General features: G+C 37.4%; 1 protein-coding gene across 2 annotated transcripts in view; it reads right to left on the minus strand.

Annotated features, from left to right (window-relative positions):
• The window catches only part of LOC117153117 (high affinity immunoglobulin gamma Fc receptor I-like), a 23,618-nt gene extending 3,794 nt beyond the window's left edge, over positions 1–19,824 (minus strand). The window contains exons 1-5 of one of the 2 annotated variants that reach the window (XM_033326778.1): positions 19,794–19,824; positions 19,582–19,626; positions 19,005–19,265; positions 18,672–18,917; positions 18,269–18,506 (exon numbers count right to left, since the gene is read on the minus strand). In XM_033326778.1, coding sequence (XP_033182669.1) covers positions 18,277–18,506; positions 18,672–18,917; positions 19,005–19,265; positions 19,582–19,626; positions 19,794–19,824 — 813 coding nt within the window. In that variant the 3' untranslated portion in view covers positions 18,269–18,276. Of the gene's footprint in view, positions 1–10,746; positions 10,987–18,268; positions 18,507–18,671; positions 18,918–19,004; positions 19,266–19,581; positions 19,627–19,793 lie in introns of those variants that run through there. The other variant, XR_004463542.1, reaches the window with a different exon arrangement.
• Positions 19,825–26,086: the final 6,262 nt, after the last annotated feature.

Here is a 26,086-nt window from a genome sequence, read left to right on the forward strand (position 1 = left end):
GAAAGAAAGTCAACCTAACTGCTTTTAACTTCAAATTTACTTTAATCAATTTAAATACAACGAAGAGTCACTACCAGAAAGAGCAGGCAAAAACACTTAGAGGCATAGGTTAAAAGTTCATAGTCCAGGTGCTGATCAGGGAAACAGAGCAGAGATCCAAAACACCAGGTGGGGTAAATTACCATAAGGGCATGAGGCAAGGAAAAGAGGGTCCACACACAGGAGCAAGGACCAAGGCTAGAGAAAGGCTGCAAAGTTGTAATAAATCTAACAATCTGGCAACTTACAGGTGAAAAGGAAGGTGCTTATAAAAGGGAGAAAATGAGACACAGGTGAAAATGATCCGAGTGATTAGTGATAATAAAATATCATTATCAAAATAAAAGCAGAAAGACAGGAAGTGGAAGCACGATCATGACATTGATTTACATGTCATAATTATGATTTGCCATTTGTGACAATGTATTGTGATTGGTTCTTGGAACCTGAAAGTGTCTACATGAGTTAATTTGTATTATTTTTACCTACTGGATTGTAGAATAGAAGGAATCTTCTGGTAAAAGTCCACTAGAAATTCTGCATTTCAGTTTCATCCACTAACCAGTGACGTTGTAGTTCACCCATATCTGTCCAAACGTTTATTCTAATATGATTAATGCACGAGTCAAACAAGATGTTTTTACCACATGTATGCTAGATCTGAGATATAGCATTGACGAAAATGTCACAAAGACCTTGACATTTAATCTCCGTCCACTAAAATCTAATCAGGTCATCCTTTTGCCCAAGTGACAATTTGTGCCACATTTGAAGAAATTCCCTTAAGGTGTTTCTGAGACATCACATTCACATTAAAAACAAGAATTTGACAAACGTGAGGTGACTGTGACCTTAACCATTCACCTTTGTCTGCTAAAAGCTAAGCAGTTTATCACAGTATCCAAGTGGAGAGTTGCAAAGCCTGGCTATTACTGGAGTGGACACATAAAAAATAGAACCATAAACTGTCAACAGCTTTATTTAGTACAAAACGACTAAACCACCACTGTAAACCATGAAGAGCAGATTTCCCACTGTGTTTGTCCTAACAGCAACAACACTTTTCAACCTAGCAGTACAAGAGATTCTGTGTTATGTTATGTTATTGTAGCATGAAAATACCTTCACAACAGACAAGTATGATGTTATTAGCACCATCATTTAGGGCTGATGGAGCAGGACAATGACCCTAAACATTAAAGTTATTCTGGAGCAGAATCATTGTCTCTCATCACAGCGCAGTCAGAGCCCACACCTCAACCAAATGCTGCTTGCTGTTTGTACTTCTTTCATCATGACTTATCTTTAATGGCTGTAGTTGTATCTTCTTCTTCTCTTTCGGCTTTTCCCATCAGGGGTCGCCACAGCGAATCATCCTTATCCACCTCACTCTATCATGAACATCTTCTACCCTAACACTAGCCAACCTCATGTCCTCTGTTATAACATCCATATATCTCCTCTTTGGCCGCCCTCTTGACCTCCTGCCTGGCAGCTCCATCTCCAACATCCTTCTACCAATATACTCACTATCCCTCCTCTGAACATGTCCAAACCATCTCAGTCTGGCCTCTCTGAATTTGTTGCTAACACATGCAACGTGAGCCGTCCCTCTGATGTACTCGTTCCTTATTCTGTCTAACCTGGTCACTCCTAAGGAGAACCTCAACATCTTCATCTCTGCTACCTCCATCTCAGCCTCTTGTCTCTTTCTCACTGCTACCGTCTCTAACCCATAGAGCAGAGCTGGTCTCACCACTGTCTTGTACACCTTTCCTTTGAGTCTTGCTGACACTCTTCTGTCACACAACACTCCTGACACTTTCCTCCACCCGCTCCAACCTGCCTGCACTCGCCTCTTCACCTCTTTTCCACACTCCCCAGCACACTGAACTGTTGACCCCAAGTACTTAAACTCCTGCACCTTCTTCACCTCAGCCCCCTGTAACCTAACGCTTCTACCTTGATCCCTCTCGTTCAGACACATGTATTCTGTCTTACTACGACTTACTTTCATGCCTCTTCTTTCCAGAGCAAACCTCCACCTCTCTAGCTGTTCCTCCACCTGCTCTCTACTCTCACTGCAAATCACAATATCATCCGCAAACATCATTGTCCAGGGAGATTCCTGTCTGACCTCATCTGTCAGCCTGTCCATCAACATAGCAAACAAGAAGGGACTCAAAGCTGATCCTTGGTGTAGTCCCACCTCCACCTTGAACTCCTCTGTCTGACCTACAGCACATCTCACCACCGTCATACTTCTCTCATACATGTCCTGAACTACTCTGACGTACTTCTCTGCCACTCCCGACGACCTCATACAGCACCACAGCTCCTCCCTCGGCACCCTGTCATACGCCTTCTCTAAATCTACAAAGACACAATGCAGCTCCTTCTGACCATCTCTGTACTTTTCCATCAACATTCTCAAAGCAAAAACAGCATCAGTGGTGCTCTTACGGGGCATGAAACCATACTGCTGCTCACAAATCTCCACCTTCTTCCTAAGCCTGGCTTCCACTACTCTTTCCCACAGCTTCATTGTGTGGCTCATCAACTTTATTCCTCTGTAGTTGCTGCAGTTCTGCGTGTCACCCTTGTTCTTAAAGATCGGAACCAGAACACTTCTCCTCCATTCCTCAGGCATCTTCTCACTCTCTAGAATCCTATTTAACAAACTGGTTAGAAACTCCACTGCTGTCTCTCCTAAGCACTTCCACACCTCCACAGGTACGTCATCAGGACCAACAGCCTTTCCACTCTTCATCCTTTTCAGAGCCTTCCTAACCTCATCCTTTCCAATCTCTGCTATTTCCTGCTCTACAACATCCACATCTTCCTCCCTTCTTTCCCTGTCATTTTCCTCGTTCATCAGCTCCTCAAAATACTCCTTCCATCTTTTCTGCACACTCTCCTGGGTTGTTAGTACCTTTCCATCTCTGTCCTTAATCACCCTTACCTGTTGCACATCCTTCCCATCTCTCTCTCTCTGTCTGGCTAGCCTGTACAAGTCCTTCTCTCCTTCCTTTGTGTCTAACCTGTCATACAGCTCATCGTAAGCTTTCTGTTTGGCCTTTGCCACCTCCCTCTTCACTCTACGCTGCGCTTCCTTGTACTCCTGTCTACTTTCCTCAGTCCTTTCTACATCCCACTTCCTTCTAGCTAACCTCTTCCTCTGGACGCATTCCTGTTCTTCCTCATTCCACCACCAAGTGTCTTTACCTTCTTTCCTCTTTCCAGATGACACACCTAGCACCTTCCTACCTGTTTCCCTGATAATCTCTGCTGTAGTTTCCCAGTCATCTGGAAGCTCATCCTGACCACCAAGAACCTGTCTCAACTTCTGTCTGAATTCCTCACAAGTTTCTTCATTCTTTAACTTCCACCACTTGGTCTTCTTTTCTGTCTTCCCTCTCTTCTTCTTCCTGACCTCCAGAGTCATCTTACACACCACCATGCGGTGCTGTCTGGCTACACTCTCTCCTACCACCACTTTGCAGTCACTAACCTCTCTCAAATGACCTCGTCTACATAGGATGTAGTCCACCTGCGTACTCCAACCTCCACTCTTGTATGTCACTCTATGTTCCTCTCGCTTCTGGAAGTAAGTGTTGACTACAGCCATTTCCGTCCTCTTAGCAAAGTCCACCACCATCTGTCCTAGATTCCTTTCCTTCACACCAAACCTGCCCATCACCTCCTCATCACCTCTGTTGCCCTCACCAACATGCCCATTGAAGTCTGCTCCAACAACAACTCTCTCTCCTCTGGGGATACTCTCTATGACCTCATCAAACTCACTCCAGAATCTCTCCTTCTCTTCTAACTCACAGCCAACCTGTGGCGCATACCCACTGACTACATTCACTATTACCCCTTCAATTTCTAGCTTTAGGCTCATCACCCTGTCTGAGACTCTTTTCATCTCTAGAACACTGTTTACAAACTCCCCCTTCAGGATCACTCCTACCCCGTTTCTCTTCCTATCCACACCATGGTAGAACAGTTTGTATCCTCCTCCGATACTACGTGCCTTGCTGCCCTTCCACCTTGTCTCCTGCACACACAGAACATCTACCTTTTTTCTCTCCATCATGTCTGCCAGCTCACTGCCTTTCCCTGTCATCGTGCCAACGTTAAGAGTCCCTATTCTCAAACCTATGCTCATGCCTTTTCCCTTCTCTCTCTGACCACGAACCCTTCTGCCTCCCCTCTTTCTTCGACCAACAGTAGTCAAATTTCCACCGGCACCCTGTAGGTTAACAGCACCGGTGGCGGTCGTTGTTAACCCGGGCCTCGACCGATCCGGTATGAAAGTGTTATTGATGATTTGCATGGTTATTTTGGCAATTTTTAGACCGGATGCCCTTCCTGACGCAACCCTCTCTATTTATCCGGGCTTGGGACCAGCACAGAAGTAACTGGCTTGCAACCCCTGTGGCTAGATTAATGGCTGTAGTTGTATAATGTTTTAAATAAAGATATGAAATATGAGGACTGTGATTTATCAGCTTGGACATATCAGATAACATTTTATTGCTGTTTCAGGTAGAAAACCAGCAAAGTTAAAATAGTTATCTTTTTCTTGCCAGTATTTACATGGTAGAAACACATACAGAGTTAAAAGAGACATGTCTTTTAATTAGTCAAAGAGCAGAAAAAATGTTTTTCTTTTTTAAATCACCTAAAACAGTTTAGGACTTTGAATGTATTTAATTAAATCCAAATAGACACAGTGTTTACTTTCTACTTAAATCTATGGCCGGGTGGATGAATGCATCATTGACAGTATATTTTGTACCAAACACATATGATAAATGTAAATGGTCTGGTGGCGGCTGGTTAGTGTAGTGGTAACATCACCGCCTCCCATGTGGGAGACTGGGGTTCAAATCCCAGCTATGGCTACCTCCAGTAGGGGTCCTTAGGCAAGACCTCCTCACGCTGCCCTGCCTACCCTTGTAACTTGTAATGACTTGTAAGTCACTTTGGATAAAAGCGTCTGCTAAATGACTGTAATGTAATGTAAATGGTCGTATTACAGGACTTTTCTATGTAATCGGCAGTGTAAGTGCTTTTTCACCATTTCTCATTCAGCCATGTGCACACAAACGAACATCGATGGCAGAGCTGCCATGCAGCTGACTCACTGGGGACAAAGCTTCTCCTTTATTCATCTCTCTCTCTCTGTCGAACACACAAAATTTACAAATGTAAATTATTTAAAGTACAGCTTCACACTACACTGTCGTAAACAGCTCTAAATGATGATTCATCCTCATTTAATAAATATAGAGACAGTGGATGTTTGCTAGGACATGTACAGCAACAAAAAAGTTGATGCTGTGAACCAATTAAAGGTTATTTTTGAATAATTGTTCCCATTGCTGTGTCTCGACTTAACATAAGTTGAATAGCTGTGTTTTTTTGTTTGTGGCTATATTTTGAGCTATGCTTATCACCTATGTGGAAAGATGTAGCAGCGAGTCCAGTACCACACTGTGATGATCTCATGTTTTATGTGAGTAATACAATCTATACTTGTTATAAGATATTCTTTCATATATTTAAAAAAAAGTCCAAAGTGGTTGCATGGAAATTCACAACCTCTACTCTACATACATCCTGTACTCTGTACTCTGTCTTCTGGTGTTAATGTGACGATTTATTTAGATCACAAACTTTGTCTATTGTTGTAGCAGAAATAATCTGGTAGTTAAACATCAGTGGGTGAAGCAAAGCACAACTATGGACCGAAAAATGAGTAGTTGTATTAGACAAAATTAAATATTTTCCTCACAGAGACACCTTGAAAAGTCCCGTGTGAAACCTGAACTGGCACTGTTAACCCAGAAGCCATTTGTTTATATGAACAGCCGATTTCAATATTGTAGCAATTTTCCATAAATGTACAAAAAAACTTCTGTATCAAGGTAGAAGCGTTAGGTTACAGGGGGCTGAGGTGAAGAAGGTGCAGGAGTTAAAGTACTTGGGGTCAACAGTTCAGTGTGATGGAGAGTGTGGAACAGAGGTGAAGAGGCAAGTGCAGGCGGGTTGGAGCGGGTGGAGGAAAGTGTCAGGAGTGTTGTGTGACAGAAGAGTGTCAGCAAGACTCAAAGGAAAGGTGTACAAGACAGTGGTGAGACCAGCTCTGCTCTATGGGTTAGAGACGGTAGCAGTGAGAAAGAGACAAGAGGCTGAGATGGAGGTAGCAGAGATGAAGATGTTGAGGTTCTCCTTAGGAGTGACCAGGTTAGACAGAATAAGGAACGAGTACATCAGAGGGACGGCTCACGTTGCCTGTGTAAGCGACAAAGTCAGAGAGGCCAGACTGAGTTGGTTCGGACATGTTCAGAGGAGGGATAGTGAGTATATTGGTGGAAGGATGTTGGAGATGGAGCTGCCAGGCAGGAGGGCAAGAGGACGACCAAGGAGGAGATATATGGATGTCTTAACAGAGGACATGAGGTTGGCTAGTGTTAGGGTAGAAGATGTTCATGATAGAGTTAGGTGGAAAAGGATGATTCGCTGTGGTGACCCCTGATGGGAAAAGAAGAAAGAGAAGAAGTACAAATAACTTTCGTATTATTATCAAGATTTTCCTCTTTTTCTTTCGTTTTTGTGTCTTTTACTCAGAAACACACACACACACACACACACACACACACGTGCAAACACACCAACTCAATTCACTAGTCCTACTCTGCCCCCTGCAGTACAACACTAACACTATGATTTCCATGACAGTTAAACAAATTTGCAGACAAAATACATTTGATTTTGCCACATTAGAGACAAGTATGATGTTATTAGCACCTTTATTTAGGGTACAAGCACAAGTGAAGTTGGGTGATGCAGCAGGACAATTACCCTAAACATTAAAGTTAATCTGGAACAGAATCACTGTCTCCCAACTCTCTTTGGAGTAGCCCAGTTAGAACCTACACCTAAACCCAATAAAGGTGTTGTTGAACAACTTCAAGAGAGCTGCTCACACCAGACATCCCATGAATATGTTTTTTTTTTTTTTGTAAATTAGATTCATTGTTTGTTTTTGTAATACCTTCATAGACCACAAGAGTGCACCACTACGTCATATCTTAAATTGCTTAAAGGTTTCGCTTCAGACTGTCGTCTAAATGAGTCTAAAAACATTCACTTTATTTCCAGGTGAACAGTAAAGTCTTAGGACATTGTGAAAAAAAAGAAACAAACAAAAACAAACAAAAGTAACTGCAGCTCTTCTTTCTGAACTGTATTGTTACACATGTCACCAGACACACTACTAATAGAAAAAGTTGGTTTACCTGGCAGAAAAAGATGAAGAGTTTAAAGAGACATATCTTTTAGTTAGTCAAAAAATATACTTAAGCAGTTGTGGATTTTGAATGTTATTCATTAAATCTTATTTTCTACCCAAATCTATAAACGGGTCTATAAATGCATTATTTTTATTTTGTAGTAAACACATATGGTGAATGTAAATACTTTGCAGTTATACAGCACTTTCTACCTAACTGGCAGTAAAAGTGCTTTTACACTGTTTTCCATTCAACCATTTGCAAACAAGCGCACAGCGAAGGTAGAGCTGTCATGCAGCTGATCTGACTCACTGGGGACAAATCTTCTCGTTTATTCATCTCTCTCTGAAACCTGTAGATCACAGAACATATACAAAATTACAAATTACAGCTTCACACTGAACTGTAGAAAGTTGAATTTAAAAATTCAAAGATGTGATATAACAGATGAGGAAAATAAAAGACAAACAATAATCCTTATGTGCTAGACTAAATAAACAATTCTTAGTTTCTAAGCCTTTTAGGATATCTAAATAAAGTTGAATGTTAAATTGAATTATTATAATAGTTGATTTCTGATTTGTGTATACTGTACATGGTAATTTCTAAATTAAAATTTGCCAGTTTTGAAAACTACAATATAACGTGAAAGGTGCTTGAAGTGTCTAAAAACTAAATTAAAAGTATAAAGGCTGTAAAGTGTAGTAGTTAGATCAACGACCTCACACAACATGAGTTATTTTTTATTGTTCTTACCTGCTAGATTGTAGAATATAAATCATTTTCTTTAAATGTTGGTTGGGTACGAACCAGGGCAGGTGATATTGTTGGTTCTACATAAAAACAAGATTATGTTTTCATGTAACACATTTCATTTATGTATAATAACAAATTGGCATTTTCTCTGGTTGTGTTTGATCACAACAATCAGTTACTATTTAAATGAGTTTTTAATAAACTCACCAAGCTGTTGAGAACCACCATCCAGGCTCAACATGTAGTAAACAGCTCTAAATGATGATTCATCCTCATCTAATAAAGACAGAGATAGTGGACGTTTGCTAGGACATGTACAGCAACAAAAGAATTGACGCTCTTAACTAATTTAGGGTTATTTTAGAATAATTGTTCCCATTGCTGTGTCTTGACTTAACACAAGTTGAAAGGTTGTGTTTGTTTGTTTGTGGCTATATTTTAGGCTACACTAATCACCTACATGGAAAGATGTAGCAGCAAGTTATATCATAAACAAACAAACCACACTGTGATGATCTCATGTTTTATGTGACTCTTATACAATTTATATTCGTTATATGATGTTATTTTGTATATTCTTAAAAAAATGCCATGACCAAAGATGATTGCATGGAAATTCACAACTTCTACTCTACATATATCCTGTACTCTGCAGACGTGTCAGCCTCTTTCTCTGTGGTTTCAGTTTAGAAGCTCGGGTTAAAACCAGCACTCACACATCTAACAAATACTGCAATGACTGCAACAAAGTGTCATGAGAACAACTTGTAACACCATAGTCATATTTTTAGTCTGCTATATTTAGCATTAAATATACATGGCTATACATTTCTAATCCAAATACCATATTTGGAAAGTCTGATACAATTGTTTGAAGATTATAGTAAAGTAAAATTAAAACAACAATAACAGGTGAAGTACTGTACCTTTCTTTTTCCTGTGTTTTGTTACTACGTCACAAGCTGCTGTGCTTGTAGCAGTTGAATCGCCATTTTCATAGACTGAAAAACATGTACAAAATGTTATATACTATTTATTTCTTTACTAAGATTATTAACTCTTAACGATCTGACTTTTCTTTACACAAGTAGAGGACCTGTCTCATTTAATACATCATTAAACCACTGAAATAATCAAAACGTTTTGTTGTCAACTGGTAATTTTGTTGCTTGTTTTTCCTGGACATTACATTTTGTCTTCATGTTTCATATCAAAAATTATTTTCACGTATGTTAATAACTGAATATTTCCTGCTTTGTCTGAAAGACTTTGTTATCTGGGTATTTGTGTTTCTAATGAACAAAGGCAGCATAGTTATCTTACTTTATATGAGGAAATCATGGTCAGTGTGTCTTGTTTGTTTTCTCACCTGTTTGATTCCCAGTAGAGTCTGATCCAGGTCTCAGAGTGGACACGTAAAACACTACTGCAATAGAAAGAAAAATTACGGCATCAATAGAAAATCAGGAAGAGAAGATGTCTTACTTATTATGTTAAAAAGTTAAACTTATAAATGGACACAATCACATTCTATGCTATTCAAACTATGCTAAAGTTTCCTCCAAATTTAGTGTTGGACAATGTAACTACTGTGGTGACTACTTGCTGTTTATCATTAAGTAAAAATGTATTTAACATGAACACAAATAATGTTTTAGTATTATAATACTACTAGTATAATATTCGAAAATTAGGTTTGTCGCTATAATTCTCAACAATACATATCATCTTATGGCAGATTTTCTCTCCTCTCACCAATCTTCAATTAAAATACCAACAAGTTGCAGGTAAATACCTCACTTTGTATAAGAATGCCCTAAAATATACTTAAGAGTACTAAATATGCACTGTTTAGGAACATATTCCCTTTTTTATAACCCACCTGTTCACACTGTGACTTGTATAAGTGGTAATCTCTTACAAAAGCAAATATTTATGTGTGTTTTTAACTTTGTTTTCTTTTACCTCTGTGCCAGTAACTTTTGACAAAATGAAGTAGTCCCACACAGATCAGAAGAAGCAGCAGTAAAACTGTAACAATGATCCATGCGTTGGAAGTGGAAGAGGAAGGAACCATCTCTTTGGAAGAGGTAGTACTCGTGTCTTTGGAAGAGGTAGTACTCGTGTCTTTGGAAGAGGTAGTACTCGTGTCTTTGAGAGAGGTAGTAACCGTCTCTTTTTGACTATCTGCAATGAGTACAAAAAGTAGTTTACAGTCAATATGAAGCGTTTCATTTGTCATTTACATGACATTTACATATAAACTCTTTTATAAAATGTTGCTGTGTCTCACCTCTGACAATCAAGCAGCTCTCTGCTGATTCTCCAGCTCCAGAGATGTTGCACTTGTAGAGTCCTTCATTAGACGTGGAAACACTGTGGATGATCATGTTTCCTGTAGAGCTGCTATTGATGAAGACTCCGTAATTATAGAAATGAGCTGAGGTCTGTGAGGAAGTCGTCTTGTTTCTACAAGTCAGAGTTACAGCTTCTCCCTCCATCACAGGAAGAGCAGGAATTTCCAGGATCACTGAACCAGCTGAACAACAAGGATGTAAAAGCTGATTTAATGATACACTCATGTTGAGTTTATGACAAAATGTTGTTGTCATGATAAAAACTTACCAGTGACAAAGATGTTGACATTGTTGCTTCTTTCCCCCCCTCCAGTCTCAAACCAGTATTCACCACTGTCATTTGGAAAAACATTTGTAAAGGTGCAGGACGACCCTGTTGATGTTCTCTTATTGGTTTTGTTACATGAGGGTATTTTTCCCTTTGGACTCATCTACAATTTCACAATAAGAGACCCCCTCACAATAAAAAGTTAGTGACTCATATTTAAAGAACTGTGCTCTGTTCGGATCAATTCGAAGATAAGCTGCATCTGCAACAAAGAAAAAGAAAGAGATTCATATAACAGCTGTAATATATTTTCAACATTGAATGTGTTCAGTAAGTAAATAACTGGTACTTACAAACTTTCTGATCATGTTCACACAGCAGCATCACCACAATCATCAGTAAAGAGACAAATGAAAAAGCAAGATACATTTGTAAGGTCAGTGTGATTCCTACAGCTGAAACAGTGGCTCTTGAACATCAGTGTATCATCTATTCTATCAACACAATACTGCAGCTGAACGTTTGTAGTATAAAGTAACAGAGACAGACTCAGTACTCACGCAGTTTGATGCAGAGAGCTGTGACCTCCATGTTGTCTTGCTGCTGACTGAACATCAGACTGAAGTGTAATGTAGATTGTCAGAGGTGTCACTTCCTGTTTTCTTACTTCTGGTGTTAATGTGATGATTTTTTTTCATCACAAACTTTTTCTGTCTGGTGGTTTAAACAAAAACTAGAATTAATTTAATTCTGTTTCTTCCTCTAACCAGTGACTTTGTAATTTACTTTCCAGATTTCAGAGAGTTCAAGCAGATGGTTGTGTCAGATGTTATAAAATCCTTTATATCTTAGGTATATATATCATTATATATAACATTCACAACAATAGGACATAATTGAGGTCACAGTCACCTCAGCTACACTAAAATCTAATCAGACCACCTCTTGACCCAAGTGACAATTTGTGCCAAATTTAAAGAAAAGTAACATTCATAAGAAGAACTAAGTGAACCTGAGGTGTCTGTGACCTTGATCTTTGACCTTTGTCACCAACACAGGTTAGACAACCTTCACCAGCATAACCTAAAACACTGGACTCCAATATAGTGTATGCAGTCTGATGCAGTGAGTTGTATATTGAAGAAACCAAACAGCCGCTACACAGGAGGAGCAACACATCAGGACCTGAATCATCTGTGTACCTTCATCTAAAAGACAAAGACAATGCTGTTCACATATTGGACAGAGAAGAGAAGCACTTTGAGAGAGGTGTGAGGGAAGCTGTGCATGTGCAAATACTGCAAAGTGGCATGAATAAACACTAAATGAACCTCAGTATAGTTAGACAGAGTGAAAGATCCTGTTGTCTCTGGATGAAAGGCGGTGTACAGCCTGCAGCTCTCAGACCTGGAATGGCCCTTTAGATTGTGACTACAGACATGTCTGTGCTTCAGTTGTTATGTTTCTTACTGTAAGTTCCTGAATGATGGTTGAACACAGCTATATGCAGAGTGGCAGCACCTCTAAAAACTGTCAGAGCTTTTTTGAAAGGACCAAATAGCAATGAATACGTCTTGTAACATGTCATTATGTCTGTGTTCTTTCCTAATATTTCTATAGTTGTGTAATTACAGTGTAATAGCTAATACGTAACCTGAAGTAGCTTCTTCAGTCTTCTAGGTTAGAGCCTACAAAGATATGCTCCAGGTTGGTTTTAGTTCACCTCTGGCCTGAATAGGCTCATTACATGCAACAATGGAAGGAGAGGATATGAAAAGATCTAATAGTCACAGCTCTGCGAAAACCTCTTACACTCTGAAGTGGGTTGTTCAGTCGGAATGACTGAAAGGGCAATCTGATCAATATTAGACAGGTTATGTCTAAGGCATGACTTACATCATCTTTCATCCAGAGACATCTGGATCTGTCACTCTATCTAACTCTGAATAGTTCATGCAGTGTTTATTCAAACTGAGCAAATACACTAATAACAACTGAAGTACAGATCCAACTACAGTCACATGGACAGCACCATCCCAGCTGTAATCACAGCTACTGCCAGTCAGTGTCACAGCCTGGTGTTGAGAGGTGGTAGCTAACTAACAGAACACTAACTGTATCATCTCACTGAGGTACAGTGGTACTTGTTGCTCAGAAGCCACAGCTGATGGTGAACACACTCTGTTGCCACAGCCAGCGGAGGTTTTACGAGCTAACGGGCTACGTAGTGGACCCAGTTGCAAAATGACAGCAAAAAGCAGAGTGAGATTTCCCAAAAAAGATTTATTAATCAGAATCAGAATTAATATGTTATGATTAACACGGAAAAGACGTAATGTAATGTAATCACAATAACTAAATAACAAACAAAGAAACGCAGTAAACGCAATGGAAAGGACATCAAAATCTCAGCTGAATCTGGACCTAACAAGAGTTAAAAGCGGCGCTAAACACAGAACAAAATACAAAGCTAACTACTACTAATAAATAGGTACAGTAAAGATTATGACCTCCATCACCATTTATGCTTATATTCTGCTCCTGAATGACAACGGGCTAATAATTACTCTCTAGGTACTTAAAGGAACTCCACATTCTGAGAACAGAGGACCCACTGAGGTACTGGGTCACCCACAAGGTGTTATACCTGCACCTTTACAAGCTGGCGATGAACTTTCTGTGCAGACCAGTGTCCTCTGTGTCCTGTGAGGGGATTTTCTCCAAGCTTGGTGAAGTCGTCAGCCAAAGATGAAACAGGCTGAAACCCAGCACAGTTGAGAGAATCCTGTTTATGAATAAAAATCTGTGAAATGATCCCATGCAATAATTTCAGCTTAGCCCTGTTTCTCAAGCACACCCCCCTCTCACTTTATACTTATTATTCACAATGTAACACAAACACTTCTCACATAAATTATCACAAATTGTTTTGTATTAAGCTTTTTATCATGTACATATTGAAGTATAACAAGGACAAGGAGGCTGGTTGAAGCAGGTGATATACTTGCAGTGCACCACCAGATGTCACTGTTCTGTGTGGTTTCAAAGCCCCAAATCTTTGGTTTATTATCTGGCACGATCAGATCAACCCTGTAGAAGCTTCATGGGGCTTCAGCTGCCATCTCTACTAATAAACAAGCTGACATCACTAACAGAACTTTCACACCGTGGTCATGTAAGCCAGAGGTTGGGGAAAAGGTAGATGGAGGAAGCAGGGAACAAAGGAGGTTGACGAGCAGACACGAACTTATATAGATGACACAATAATGAAAAACACAAAACACCTGATTAAAACACGCACCTGCTGCCATTCGAACCAGCTGAAACATGCCCCCGGAAGTGAGGGAAAACACAAACAGGAAAACAAAAAACACAAAGACTTCAGTTGACACTGCCTCAGCTGGCCGGAGGAGGGAATTGCAACAGGGGGTCTAAAGCATGATACGGGTTGTACTTTGGGAGCAGATCAATATGAACCAGAGGTAATGGAAAAGTATTGTGAGAGCAAAGTGAAAGAGAACACAGGAGTAGCTTTGAATAAAATTCACCATTGTGACCCTTAGTGGGATCTGTAACAGTGCGCTCTTGTTGATAAACCACAATCAACAGGTTTCACACTGTCTAAGTCCTAAAGGCTACAGACACACACTCACTAAGCAGGTCATCTTCATATTTTCTCTTTAACCTTTTAATCTGTGTTCAGAGAACAGATTTCACATAAACATTCTCACTGGAAGCAAAAACTCTTATTTACACAGTCTGAGAGTCCTTCACTTGCATTTAGCAAACTCCAAGCGGGTTTTCATGAGTTCTGTACTAAGGTGCGACTTTCTTTTAGCCACTGTGCCATGAAGTCCAGATCAGTGGAGGGAAGCAGTGAGTGTTGTCCTTCTGGAACCTATTATCTCCAAACAGGATCAGTGGAGCTCAGTCAGAATGACTATTGTATTTTGATCAGTTCCTTTTGTGTCTTGGATTTTGTTTTTTTTTGATACAGTAAATATTGTCAACTGTGGGGCCCTTTATAGAGTGTGTGCCTCTCTAAATCACGTCCAATCTGTTTATTTTACCACATGTGGAATTATGGATCATGGACATGTGGTCAACATAAAATATCTATATATATAAATATAACTATTAGGAGGAATTGGAGGCACCTAAGTTAAAAGTGTTGTTGGAAAGTTTCTGATAACTTATGCCAAAGTGTAATTCAATGTATTTATTTATTTACATTTTTCATACATTTGCAAAAAGAAAAAAAAATATATTTTTTTATCACAAAAAAATATATTTTTACTATTATTAAAATTAATAATAAAAATATTTGTGTATTGTATTCCCATGCAAATAGTAGCTGACATATATCACCACAGGAAGGCTACACTGGGCAAAATCCAGTCTCACTGCATTTTTAAGTGTTTGAGGTTTCAGTGTGCAGTACTTTCAGTTTCTACAGTTTCAATAAAATGTACTTTGCTTCTACAAACACTACAAATCTACCTAATTATTTATTTTGAAACTGCTTAAAGTTTGATGTTCACATAAAATTCAATGAATAGCTAATATATTAACATGACTGATATTTTCAAGTTCAGGAAAATAGTATATATCAAATCACATTTCATGCAGAAAAAAAGTAAAAAGTTCAGTCAGTTTTTCTTGTCACTATGTTTTTTAATAGGTGAAAATAGTTTTATGTTAGTTTTTTTCATAATCACTTAGACCACAAGAGTGCACTACTACACCATGTTTTAAACAACATGAGGGTCTGATTCAAAATGTCAAAATACGCCTGAAAATCTTCAGGGTATGAACATCAACAGGGTCGTCTAAAAAATTATTGTACATTGTAAACACAAAAAAAAAAAAAAAGACTAATGAAATGACCCTGACACATGTCAACAGATGGTGAGAAAGAGAACTTGGAAACATTAAGATACAACAACTCCCTTTTTTTTAATGAGAGAGAGAAAAACAAACCCATCAAAAGTGGTACAAATGTGCCACCATACATTTCTGTCAGGGCAGTTAAACATGAGACATGCTGCGTATGGTTCACAGGAATATAACGTTGTTAACCACAGAATAATGAGACAGCGTGTTTCAGATGTAACGAACAATAAGGTAGATGTTGACCACAGTATGTCTATTTAAAAGCCACAGAGATTCTATGCATGTGAACTGTATTTTCACACACTGCAGATGGAAAAAGTTGGTTTACCAGGTAGAAACTGATACCTCTTTTGGTTAGTTAGAGTGCTTGAGAAAAAATCTACTTAACTGCTTATAACTTCAAACGTAATTCTTAAAAGTTAATACAGAGTGTAATGGACATGCGTATAAATGCATAATTTTTATTTTGTAGTAAACAGCAGAGTTTAAAATTGCTTGTTAAGTGACTGTACTATACATACAGCTGTTTTACTGTCATATCAAGGTGTTGATTTACAAACACTGATGATAACCGTCCTTCAAAGCTTCTCTTCAGTTAGCTCTCTCTTCGAAACCTGTAAAAAACAGAAAACAAATAATATAACAGAAATTACAGCTGCATAAGAAAAACAAAATGATGTGTCAACAATTGATTCTTCAAAATATTAAATGTGTTTGCTGACACATTGATTTATTGAATGATTAAATTAAGTACATAACATTTTACAAACATTACATTTAGATCAAATTATATCTAGCATATTTACCTAATGCTTATTTTTGCTTTTTAAGTTATTCAAATACAAATTTTAAGACATTTTGATTCATTCTAATAGTTGACTTTGGGTTTGTACATACATCTTGATTGTCACAAATGTGGTTTAAGTAGACCTCACCAAAATGCCATACACAAAGAAAATAGTCAAAACTGTTTATTGAAAAAGGATTATTATTAGAACGATACGGAAACCGGACATAAAAAGAAAAAAAAAAGCAAAAACACATGGACAAAGTCCTTAATCCAGGTGCTAATCAGGGAAACATAGCAGATGTCCAAAACAACAGGTGGGGTAAATTCCCAAAAGGGGATGAGGTAAGGAAAAAGCAAGATCCAAAAAACAGGGTCGACACACGAGAGCAAAGAGAGAGGAAAGGCAAGACGATGGCTGAAGAGTTTTAATGAAACTAACAACCTGGCAAGCTACAGGAATGTGGCTGATTAGTGAAGTGAAGTTAAATGGGTTTTTAATAAACTCACCAAGCTGTTGAGTATTATCCAGGTCCAACATGTAGTGAACATGCCTACATGATGATTCATCCTCATCTAATAAAGACAAAGACTGTAGAAGTTACCTGGGACATTAACAGCAACAAAAGAATTGACGCTGTGAACCAATGCAGGGTTGTTTTAGAATATTTGTTCCCATTGCAGTGTCTTGACTTAACATAAGTTAAAAAGCTTTGTTTGTTTGTTTGTGGCTATTTTATCCTAAGCTATGCTAATCACCTATGTGGAAAGATGAAGCAGTGACTCTTCTCATCAGAAATTAACATACAACATTGTGATGATCTCATGTTTTATGTGAGTCTAATAGAATCCATATTTGTTATATGATATTCTTTTATGTATTTTTTAAAACTTGCATGGCCAAAGTGGTTGCATGGAAATTCACAACCTCTACTCTACATCTTCTACACCCCATACTCTGCAGATGTGTCAACCTCTTCCGCTGTGGTTTTAGTTTAGAAGCTCACGTTAAAACCAGCACTCACACATTTAACAAACACTGAGACGACTGCAACAAAGTGTCATGAACAACTTGTAACACCGTAGTCATATTTTCTGCTATATTTAGCATTAATGTACATGGTTATACATTTCTAATCCAAATAACAAATGTGTAAAGTCTGATATGATTAAATATGTGCTTATTTCAACATTATAAAGTAAAATTAAAACAACAATGTCAGGTGAAGTACTGTACCTTTCTTTTTCCTGTTTTTTGTTACTACAGCATAAGTTTCTGTGTTTGTTGAATCAAAATTTTCAGAGACTGAAAAACAGGTCAGCAGTGTAAGAGACATTGAAATGACATGTACAAAATAGTAATTTGTGTTATATACACAACTATTTTTTTTTTTTACTAAGATTATTAATGATCTGACTTTTCTTTACACAAGTAGAGGAAGTATCTAATTTAATACATCATTAAACCATGGAAACAAACTAAACTTTCTTGTTGCCAACTGTTAAATTTGTTACTTGTTTTTCCTGGGCATTAGATTTTGTCTTCATGTTTCATATCAAAAATTATTTTCATGTATGTTTATAACTGAATACTTTCTGCTTTGTCTGAAAGACTTTGTTATCTGGGTATTTGTGTTCCTAATGAACAAAGGCAGCATAGTTATCTTACTTTACATAACGAAATCATGGACAGTGTGTCTTGTTTGTTTTCTCACCTGTTTGATTACCAGTTGAACCTGATCCTGGTCTCAGTGTGGACACATAAACCACTACTGTAATAGAGGAAAAATAACAGCATCAAAAGAAAACCAGGAAGAGAGGATGTCTTGCTTATTGTGTTAAAAAGCTTACAGTTTGGTTGGACCCACCTATTCACACTGTGACTGATATGTGGGGAAGCAGCACTAAATAAACAACAAGCTCTGACAGTAAGAGCAAATATTTGAGTGAAATGTATTTTATGTCATTTTCTTTACCTCTGTGCCAGTAACTTTTGACAAAGTGAAGTAATCCCACACAGATCAGAAGAAGCAGCAGTAAAACTGTGACAATGATCCATGGGTTGGAAGTGGAAGAGGAAGGAACTCTCTCTTTTTGACTATCTGCAGTGAGTAAAAAAAGTATTGTACCTTATAAGGTGCAAGAACATTCACAATATTTTGACAGTTAAATAATATAATGTCTTTAAAGTCAATATCTAACGCTACAGTTGTCATTTATATCACATATAAATATAAATTATATTTAAAAATCTTTCTGTGTCTCACCTCTGACAGTCAACCTGCTCTCTGCTGATTCTCCAGCTCCAGAGATGCTGCACTTGTAGAGTCCTTCATCAGATACGGAAACACTGTGGATGATCATTTTTCCTGTAGAGCTGTTATTGATCAAGACTCCATCTTTATAGAAATCAGCTGAGGTCTGTGAGGAAGTCGTCTTGTTTCTACAACTCAGAGTTACAGCTTCTCCCTCCATCACTGGAAGAGCAGGAATTTCCAGGATCACTGAACCAGCTGAACAACAAGGATGTAAAAGCTGATTTAATGATTCACTGATGTTGAGTTTATGACAAAATGTTGTTTTCATGATAAAAAACTTACCAGTGACAGTGATGATGACACTGTTGCTTCTTCTTCCACCTCCATCATGAAACCAGTATTCACCACTGTCAGCTGGAAAAACATGTCTAATGGTGCAGGACGACCCTGTTGATGTTCTCTTATTAGTTTTATTACATGATGATATTTTTCCTTTGGACCTATCTACAACTTCACAATAAGAGACCCCCTCACAATAAAAAGTTACTGACTCAAATTGAAAGAACTGTGCTCTGTTCGGATCAATATGAAGAAAAGCTGCATCTGCAAAAAAAAAAAAAAAAAAGAGACTCATAAAACAGCTGGAATATATATATTTAAAATAACAGAATAAAAGAAATATTGATCCTGTACCAAAAAATAAATGGCAGCATGATTACTGTGATAATTGAAAGTGTTGTTTTTAACCACTAATCAGAAATGATTGGGTCACCAGAATAAAAAACATGTAAAAAATATGAACATATTTTCCTGTTTCTAACTTTTTTTTAATAAACAAATAAAACAACAACAAGCAACAGTGAAAATGTATCTTTCAAAATACTTTAATGTGTTCAGTGAGTAAACAACTGGTACTTACAAACTTTCTGTTCATGTTCACACAGCAGCAGCATCACAAACATCACTAAAGAGTAGAAAAGAGCAACAGATGGTTATTAGATCAATGTGTTTCATTAGTTCCTACAGCTGAAACAGTGGCTCTTGAACATCAGTGTATCATCTATTCTAACAACACAATACAGCAGCTGAAAGTTTGTACTATAAAGTAACAGAGACAGACTCAGTACTCACTCAGTTTGATGCAGAGAGCTGTGAACTCCATGTTGTCTTGCTGCTGACTGAACATCAGACTGAAGTGTAATGTAGGTTCTCAGAGTGTTACTTCCTGTTTTCTTACTTCTGGTGTTAATGTGATGATTTATTTTTAGATCACAAACTTTTTTCTGTCTGGTGGTTTAAACAAAAACTAGAATGAATTTAAAGTCGTTTCCTCCATTAACCAGTGACTTTGTAATTTAGAGTTCAAGCTGATGTTATAAAATCCCTTATATCTTACATATAACATTCACAACAGAAGGACATAAATTAGGGCACAATCACCTCAGCTACACTAAAATCTAATCAGACCACCTCTTGACCCAAGTGACAATTTGTGCCAAACTTAAAGAAAAGTAACATTCATAACAAGAACTGGAGGAACCTGAGGTGTCTGTGACCTTGATCTTTGACCTTTGTCACCAACACAGGTTAGACAACCTTCACCAGAAAAACCCAAAACACTGGACTCCAATATAGTGTATGCAGTCTGATGCAGTGAGCTGTACATTGAAGAAACCAAACAGCAGCTACACAGGAGGAGCAACACGCCAGGACCTGAAACAGCTGTGTACAGTGCCTTCATCTAAAAAACAAAGACAAAGCGCTTTGAGAGAGATGTGAGGGAAGCTTTGCATGTGCAAATAATGTAAAGTGGCATGAATAAACACTAAATGAACCTCAGTAGAGTTAGACAGAGTGACAGATCCTATTGTCTCTGGATGAAAGGAGGTGTACAGCCTGCAGCTCTCAGACCTGGAATGGCCCTTTAGATTGTGACTACAGACATGTCTGTGCTTCAGTTGTTATTATTTTTCCTCTATTTGCAGAGTGGCAGCACCTCTAAAAACTGTCAGAGCTTTTTTTAAAGGGCCAAATAGCAATAAATACATCTCCTAACATGTCATTATCTCTGTGTTCTTTCCTAATATTTCTATAGTTGTTTAATTACAGTGTAATAGCTAATACGTAACCTGACTGGACTTACTGTGTGGATCATCATGGTAACAGCTGGAATTGGCTCAGACATACTTCACCATTATCATATTAACGTATACGTAACTTGACTACACTTAGAGCAGCAGAGTAAGATGGATACAATTGGTTAAAGGAGCTTATAACCTGCACTGCCGAGGCTGATGTAGCGTAATCTCTGCTAATTTGCCACAATCGGCCATGGCAGTGCTGGCTATGTCCTCTGTTAACTAACTGTATCCATTGCGCTGATTTCTGATTCTCATTTTTCCTACTTGCTCTGTGACCACAGCCAGCGTGGTTCTACTGCATAAACTATTTTCAGAACAGATTATGTTGAGTTATGGCAACTGGACTTCCTTCTTGTTAGGTTGAAACATTTCACTACTCATCAAAGCAGTTTCCTTAGTCTGAAGATAGTTGGTTAGAGACGACAGATTTATGCTCCAGTTTGGATTTACTCCACCCCCTGGCCTGGATAGGCTTGTTAGTTGACAGGTTATGTCTAATGCATGGCTTACATCACCTTTCATCCAGAGACAACTGGATCTGTCACTCTGTCTACTTCTGAGTAGTTCATGCAATTGTATTCATATTGAGCAAATACAATAATAACAACTGAAGTACAGATCCAACTACAGTCACATGGACAGCACCATCCGACCTGAAATCACAGCTACTGCCAGTCAGTGTCACAGCCTGGTGTTGAAAGATGGCTAGTTAACTAACTGAGAACACTCACTAAGCATGTCTTTCCAACCTGACTGTACAAAAGATTCATTAGAGTATTTAAAAATGTATCTTGTCAAAATCCAGTCTCACTGCATATTTGAGTACTTACTTACTAGTACTTTGCTGCTACAAACTGTACAAATCTACCTAATTACTTAATTTGAAACTGCTTAAAGTTTGATGGTCTGATAGAAGTAAGTGAACAGCTGATATATTGACAAGAAAGAACATGACCGATTACTCGGCTTAGATATATTAGATATTAGATAGCAGATTTCATTTCATGCAGAAAAAAATATGTCAGTTTTTCTTTTCATGTTTTTTTTTTTAATAGGTGGAAAATTGTTTCTGTGAAGCTTATTCTCTTGCTTTTGTCTTTGTCTTACTCACCTAGACCACAAGACTGCACCACTACACAACGTTTGAAATAGCAAGAGGGTCTGAATTCAAAATGTTGTCAAAATACATCTAAAAATCTTCAGGGTCAGAAAATCAACAGGGTCGCAATAAATCTGACCTGTGGTTTTGCTGCTGACTGAAAATCAGACTGAAGTGTAGTAATGTAGCTGCACAGAGGCGTCACTTTCTGTTTTAAACAAAAACTAGAATTAATTGTTGCTGTTTTCTCCACTAACCAGAGACTTTGTTATTTAATGTTTACATTCTGTCCAGATTTCAGAGAGTTCAAGCAGGTGTTTAGGTCAGATGTAATGAAATCCCTTATCTGCAAAGTGGCATGAACAAACACTAAATAAACCAAACGAAGCCAACCTCAGTAGACTACACAAGATAGTCACACCTATGCCAACCCCTCCTACCCTCTAAAGTTGGCAGTTCGGCATGGTCCTCTTGGTGAATGGGTGAATTGGATCCAATCTTTCTGGGGATGGTTGAATGGGTAGCATGATGAATATTAGACAGGTAATGTCTAAGCCATGATTTACACCAGCTTTCATCCAGAGACATCTGGATCTGTCACTCTGTCTAATTCTGAGTAGGTCATGCAGCGTTTATTCATACTGAGCAAATACAATTACAAACTAACAGAACACTAACTGTATCATCTCACTGAGGTTCTGGGGATACTTGCTGTTTAGAAACCACAGCTGATGGTGAACACACTCTCTGTGGCCACAACCAATGGGGGCCTACTGCATGATACAGGTTGTACTTTGGGAATAGATCGATATAGACCAGATGTAATGCAAAAGTATTGTGAGAGCAAAGTGAAAGAAAACTTAACTAATTTACTTTACTAGCTTAGAATAAAATTCATGGGATCTGTAACAGTTGTACTGTATATAAACCACGATCAACAGGTTTCCCACTGTCTGTCATTAGAGTATTTAAAAATGTATCTTGTCAAAGTGCAGAAAGATAGAAGTAAAAAGTGTTTGACAGGAGATCTGGTGAAATGTAAAGTTGTGTACAGGAATACTCTGCAAACTGTGTGTCAGTTTTACCAACACGTCCAATAATTGTGGAGGCTTTACCTTAATAAAAAGGAAAATACTCTGGTGCTGGTTTCAGTGAGCAGCACTTTCAGTTTCTACATTTTCATCATAATCTACTTTGCTGCTACAAACTGTACAAATCTACCTAATTACTTAATTTGAAACTGCTTAAAGTTTGATGGTCTGATAGAAGTAAGTGAACAGCTGATATATTGACATTAAAGAACATGACCAATTATTCAGCTTAGAAATATTAGATATGAGATCACATTTCACGAAAAAAAAAAAAAATTAAATAGTTCAGTTAGTTTTTCCGTCACTATGTTTTTTAATAGGTGGAAAATGTTTCTGCAAAGCTGACTTTTTTGTTTGTTTTTATCATACTCACATAGAACACAAAAATAGCCACAGGGTCTGAATTCAAAATGTTGTCAAAATACATCGTAAATCTTCAGAGTAAGAACGTCAACAGGGTCGTCTGAAAAAATCATTGTACATTGTGAACACAAATAAAAAAATTAAAGAAAAGAAAGTTTTTAAGCTGTTTTAGGCAAAGTAGTAAGACCACGTATTTCAGATGACATGACATAACAATAAAGTAGATGTTGAGCAGATCAAGTCTATTTGTTCTCACACGTGTGGACAGACATGCAGCTGATGGAATAAGTTGGTTTACCTGGTAGAAACTGATGCCTCTTCAAAGAGACATGTCTTTTGGTTAATTAAAGAGCTTAAGAAAAACAAATCAACTTAACTGCATTTAAGTTACAGAGTGTAACTTTCATACAAAACTATGGACACATGTATAAATGCATCATTTTTATTTTGTAGTAAACATATAACGGTTTGAAATAGTTCATGACTATGCTAAACACACAGCTGTCTTACTGTCATATCATGGTGTTCATTTACAAAAAGTGATGATAACTGTCCTTTAAAGCTTCTCCTTCACTCTTCGAAACCTGTAAGAAACTGTCAATTGTTATTCTGTAGAACTCAGAACATAGGCAAATAGAAATTATACAAATTACAGCTTCACATTGAACTTTAGAAAGCTGAATTTACAAACTCAAAGATATGATATACGTAACAGATGAGGACGATAAAGACCAACAAAAATAATTCTGTGATACGCTAAAGAAATAATACTTAGTTTTGGAAGCCTTTTAGGGTATTTAAATAAAAGTTGCACGTCAAATTGAATCGTTCACAGTAGTAATAGTTGATTTCTGATTATTATATACATATGGATTTTTGTGTCGTAATTACAATTTGCCATGATTAACATGGTTAGTGCTTGGAACCTGAAAGTGTCTGAAAACTAAAAAAATAAACTACAGGCAGAAGAACATTGTGATAAGAAGTTACTTTCATTGTTCTTACCTACTAGATTGTAGAGTAGAAGGCATTTTCTGAAGAAAGTGGGTTGGTACGGACCAGTGTAGGTGATACAATCGATTCTACATAAAAACAAGATTATGTTTTCATTTAACACATTTCATTTACGTTCAATCACAAATTCAAAGCTCAGGTTAAAACCAGCACTCACACATCAACAAACACTGAGATGACTGCAACCCAGTTCAATTTAATTCAATTCAGTTTTATTTGTATAGCGCCAATTCACAACAGACGTTATGTCAAGGCACAAGGTTTAAGACCTTAAAAGTGTCATGAAAACAACTTGTAATATCATAGTCATATTTTTAGTCTGCTGTATTTAGCATAATTGTACATGGTTATACATTTCTAATCCAAAATATATATTTGTGAAGTCTGATACGATTAAATGTGTACTTGTTTTGACATTATAAAGTAAAATTCAAACAACAATAACAGGTGAAGTACTGTACCTTTGTTTTTCTTGGTTTTTGTTACTACAGCATAAGCTGCTGTGCTTGTAACAGTTGAATCAACACTTTCATAGACTGAAAAACAGGTCAGCAGTGTAAACAAACTCATCGGCAAGAAATGTACAACATTTTATATACATAACTATATATTTTTTACTAAGCTTATTATTACTCTCTTAATAATCTGACGTTTCTTTACACAAGCAAATAAACTGTTTGTTGCTTGTTTTAACAGGATATTAAATTTAGTTTTCATCTTTCATAACAAAAATGACTGAACAAAAATTATTTAAATTATTTTAACAATATGTTTAATAATATATACTTTTTAAACAGAGTATTTTCTGCTTTGTCTAAACGACTTTGTTATCTGGGTATTTGTGTTCCTAATGAACAAAGGCAACATAGTTATCTTACTTTACATGAGGAGCTCATGGACAGTGTGTCTGGTTTGTTTTCTCACCTGTTTGATTCCCAGCTGAGCCTGATCCAGGTCTCAGTGTGGACACGTAAAACACTACTGCAATAGAAGAAAAATAACGGCATCAAAAGAAAACCAGAGAAGAGAAGACGTCTTACTTATTATGTTAAAAAGTTAAACTTATAAATGGATACAATCACATTCAGCTTCACCAAATTAGAACAAACTTTGCAAAGATTTCCTTCAAATTTAGTTTTGGATAATGTTTGTACCACATGTAATGAAATTCCACTCAGGCATATCTGAGATATAGCTTGACGAAAATGTCATAATGTCCTTGACCTTTGATCCTTGTCCACTAAAATCTATTCAAGTCATCTTTTGACCAAACTGACAATTTGTGCCATATTTGAAGAAATTTGAAGGTGTTTCTGAGACATCACATTCACATTAATAACTAGAATTAAATGGAAATGAGGTAACTGTGACCGTTCACTTTTGGCTGCCAAAAGCTAAGCAGTTCATCACATTATCCAAGTGGAAAGTTGTGCTGCCTGGCTATTATTATAGTGGAGACATAAAAAGTAAAACCATAAACTGACAACAGCTTTATTTACTACAAATAAAATAAAGGGAGAAAAAACTGTAAAAGAAAAATTCAACAGGTAAATCAACTAACCAGAAAACAACGTGAGAGTAAGGTTAAAGTCACAAGTCATCACACATAACATCAAAGATTTTAGTGAACTTGATGATGATGATAATTAATGTTGTTGTTTTGTTTTTTTGGTTTTTGTTAATTATTAATAACAATAACCGTGGATGAATTTACCA

The sequence above is a fragment of the Anabas testudineus genome, chromosome 18 (assembly GCF_900324465.2).
Source record: "Anabas testudineus chromosome 18, fAnaTes1.2, whole genome shotgun sequence".
NCBI classification, from domain to species: Eukaryota; Metazoa; Chordata; class Actinopteri; order Anabantiformes; family Anabantidae; genus Anabas; species Anabas testudineus.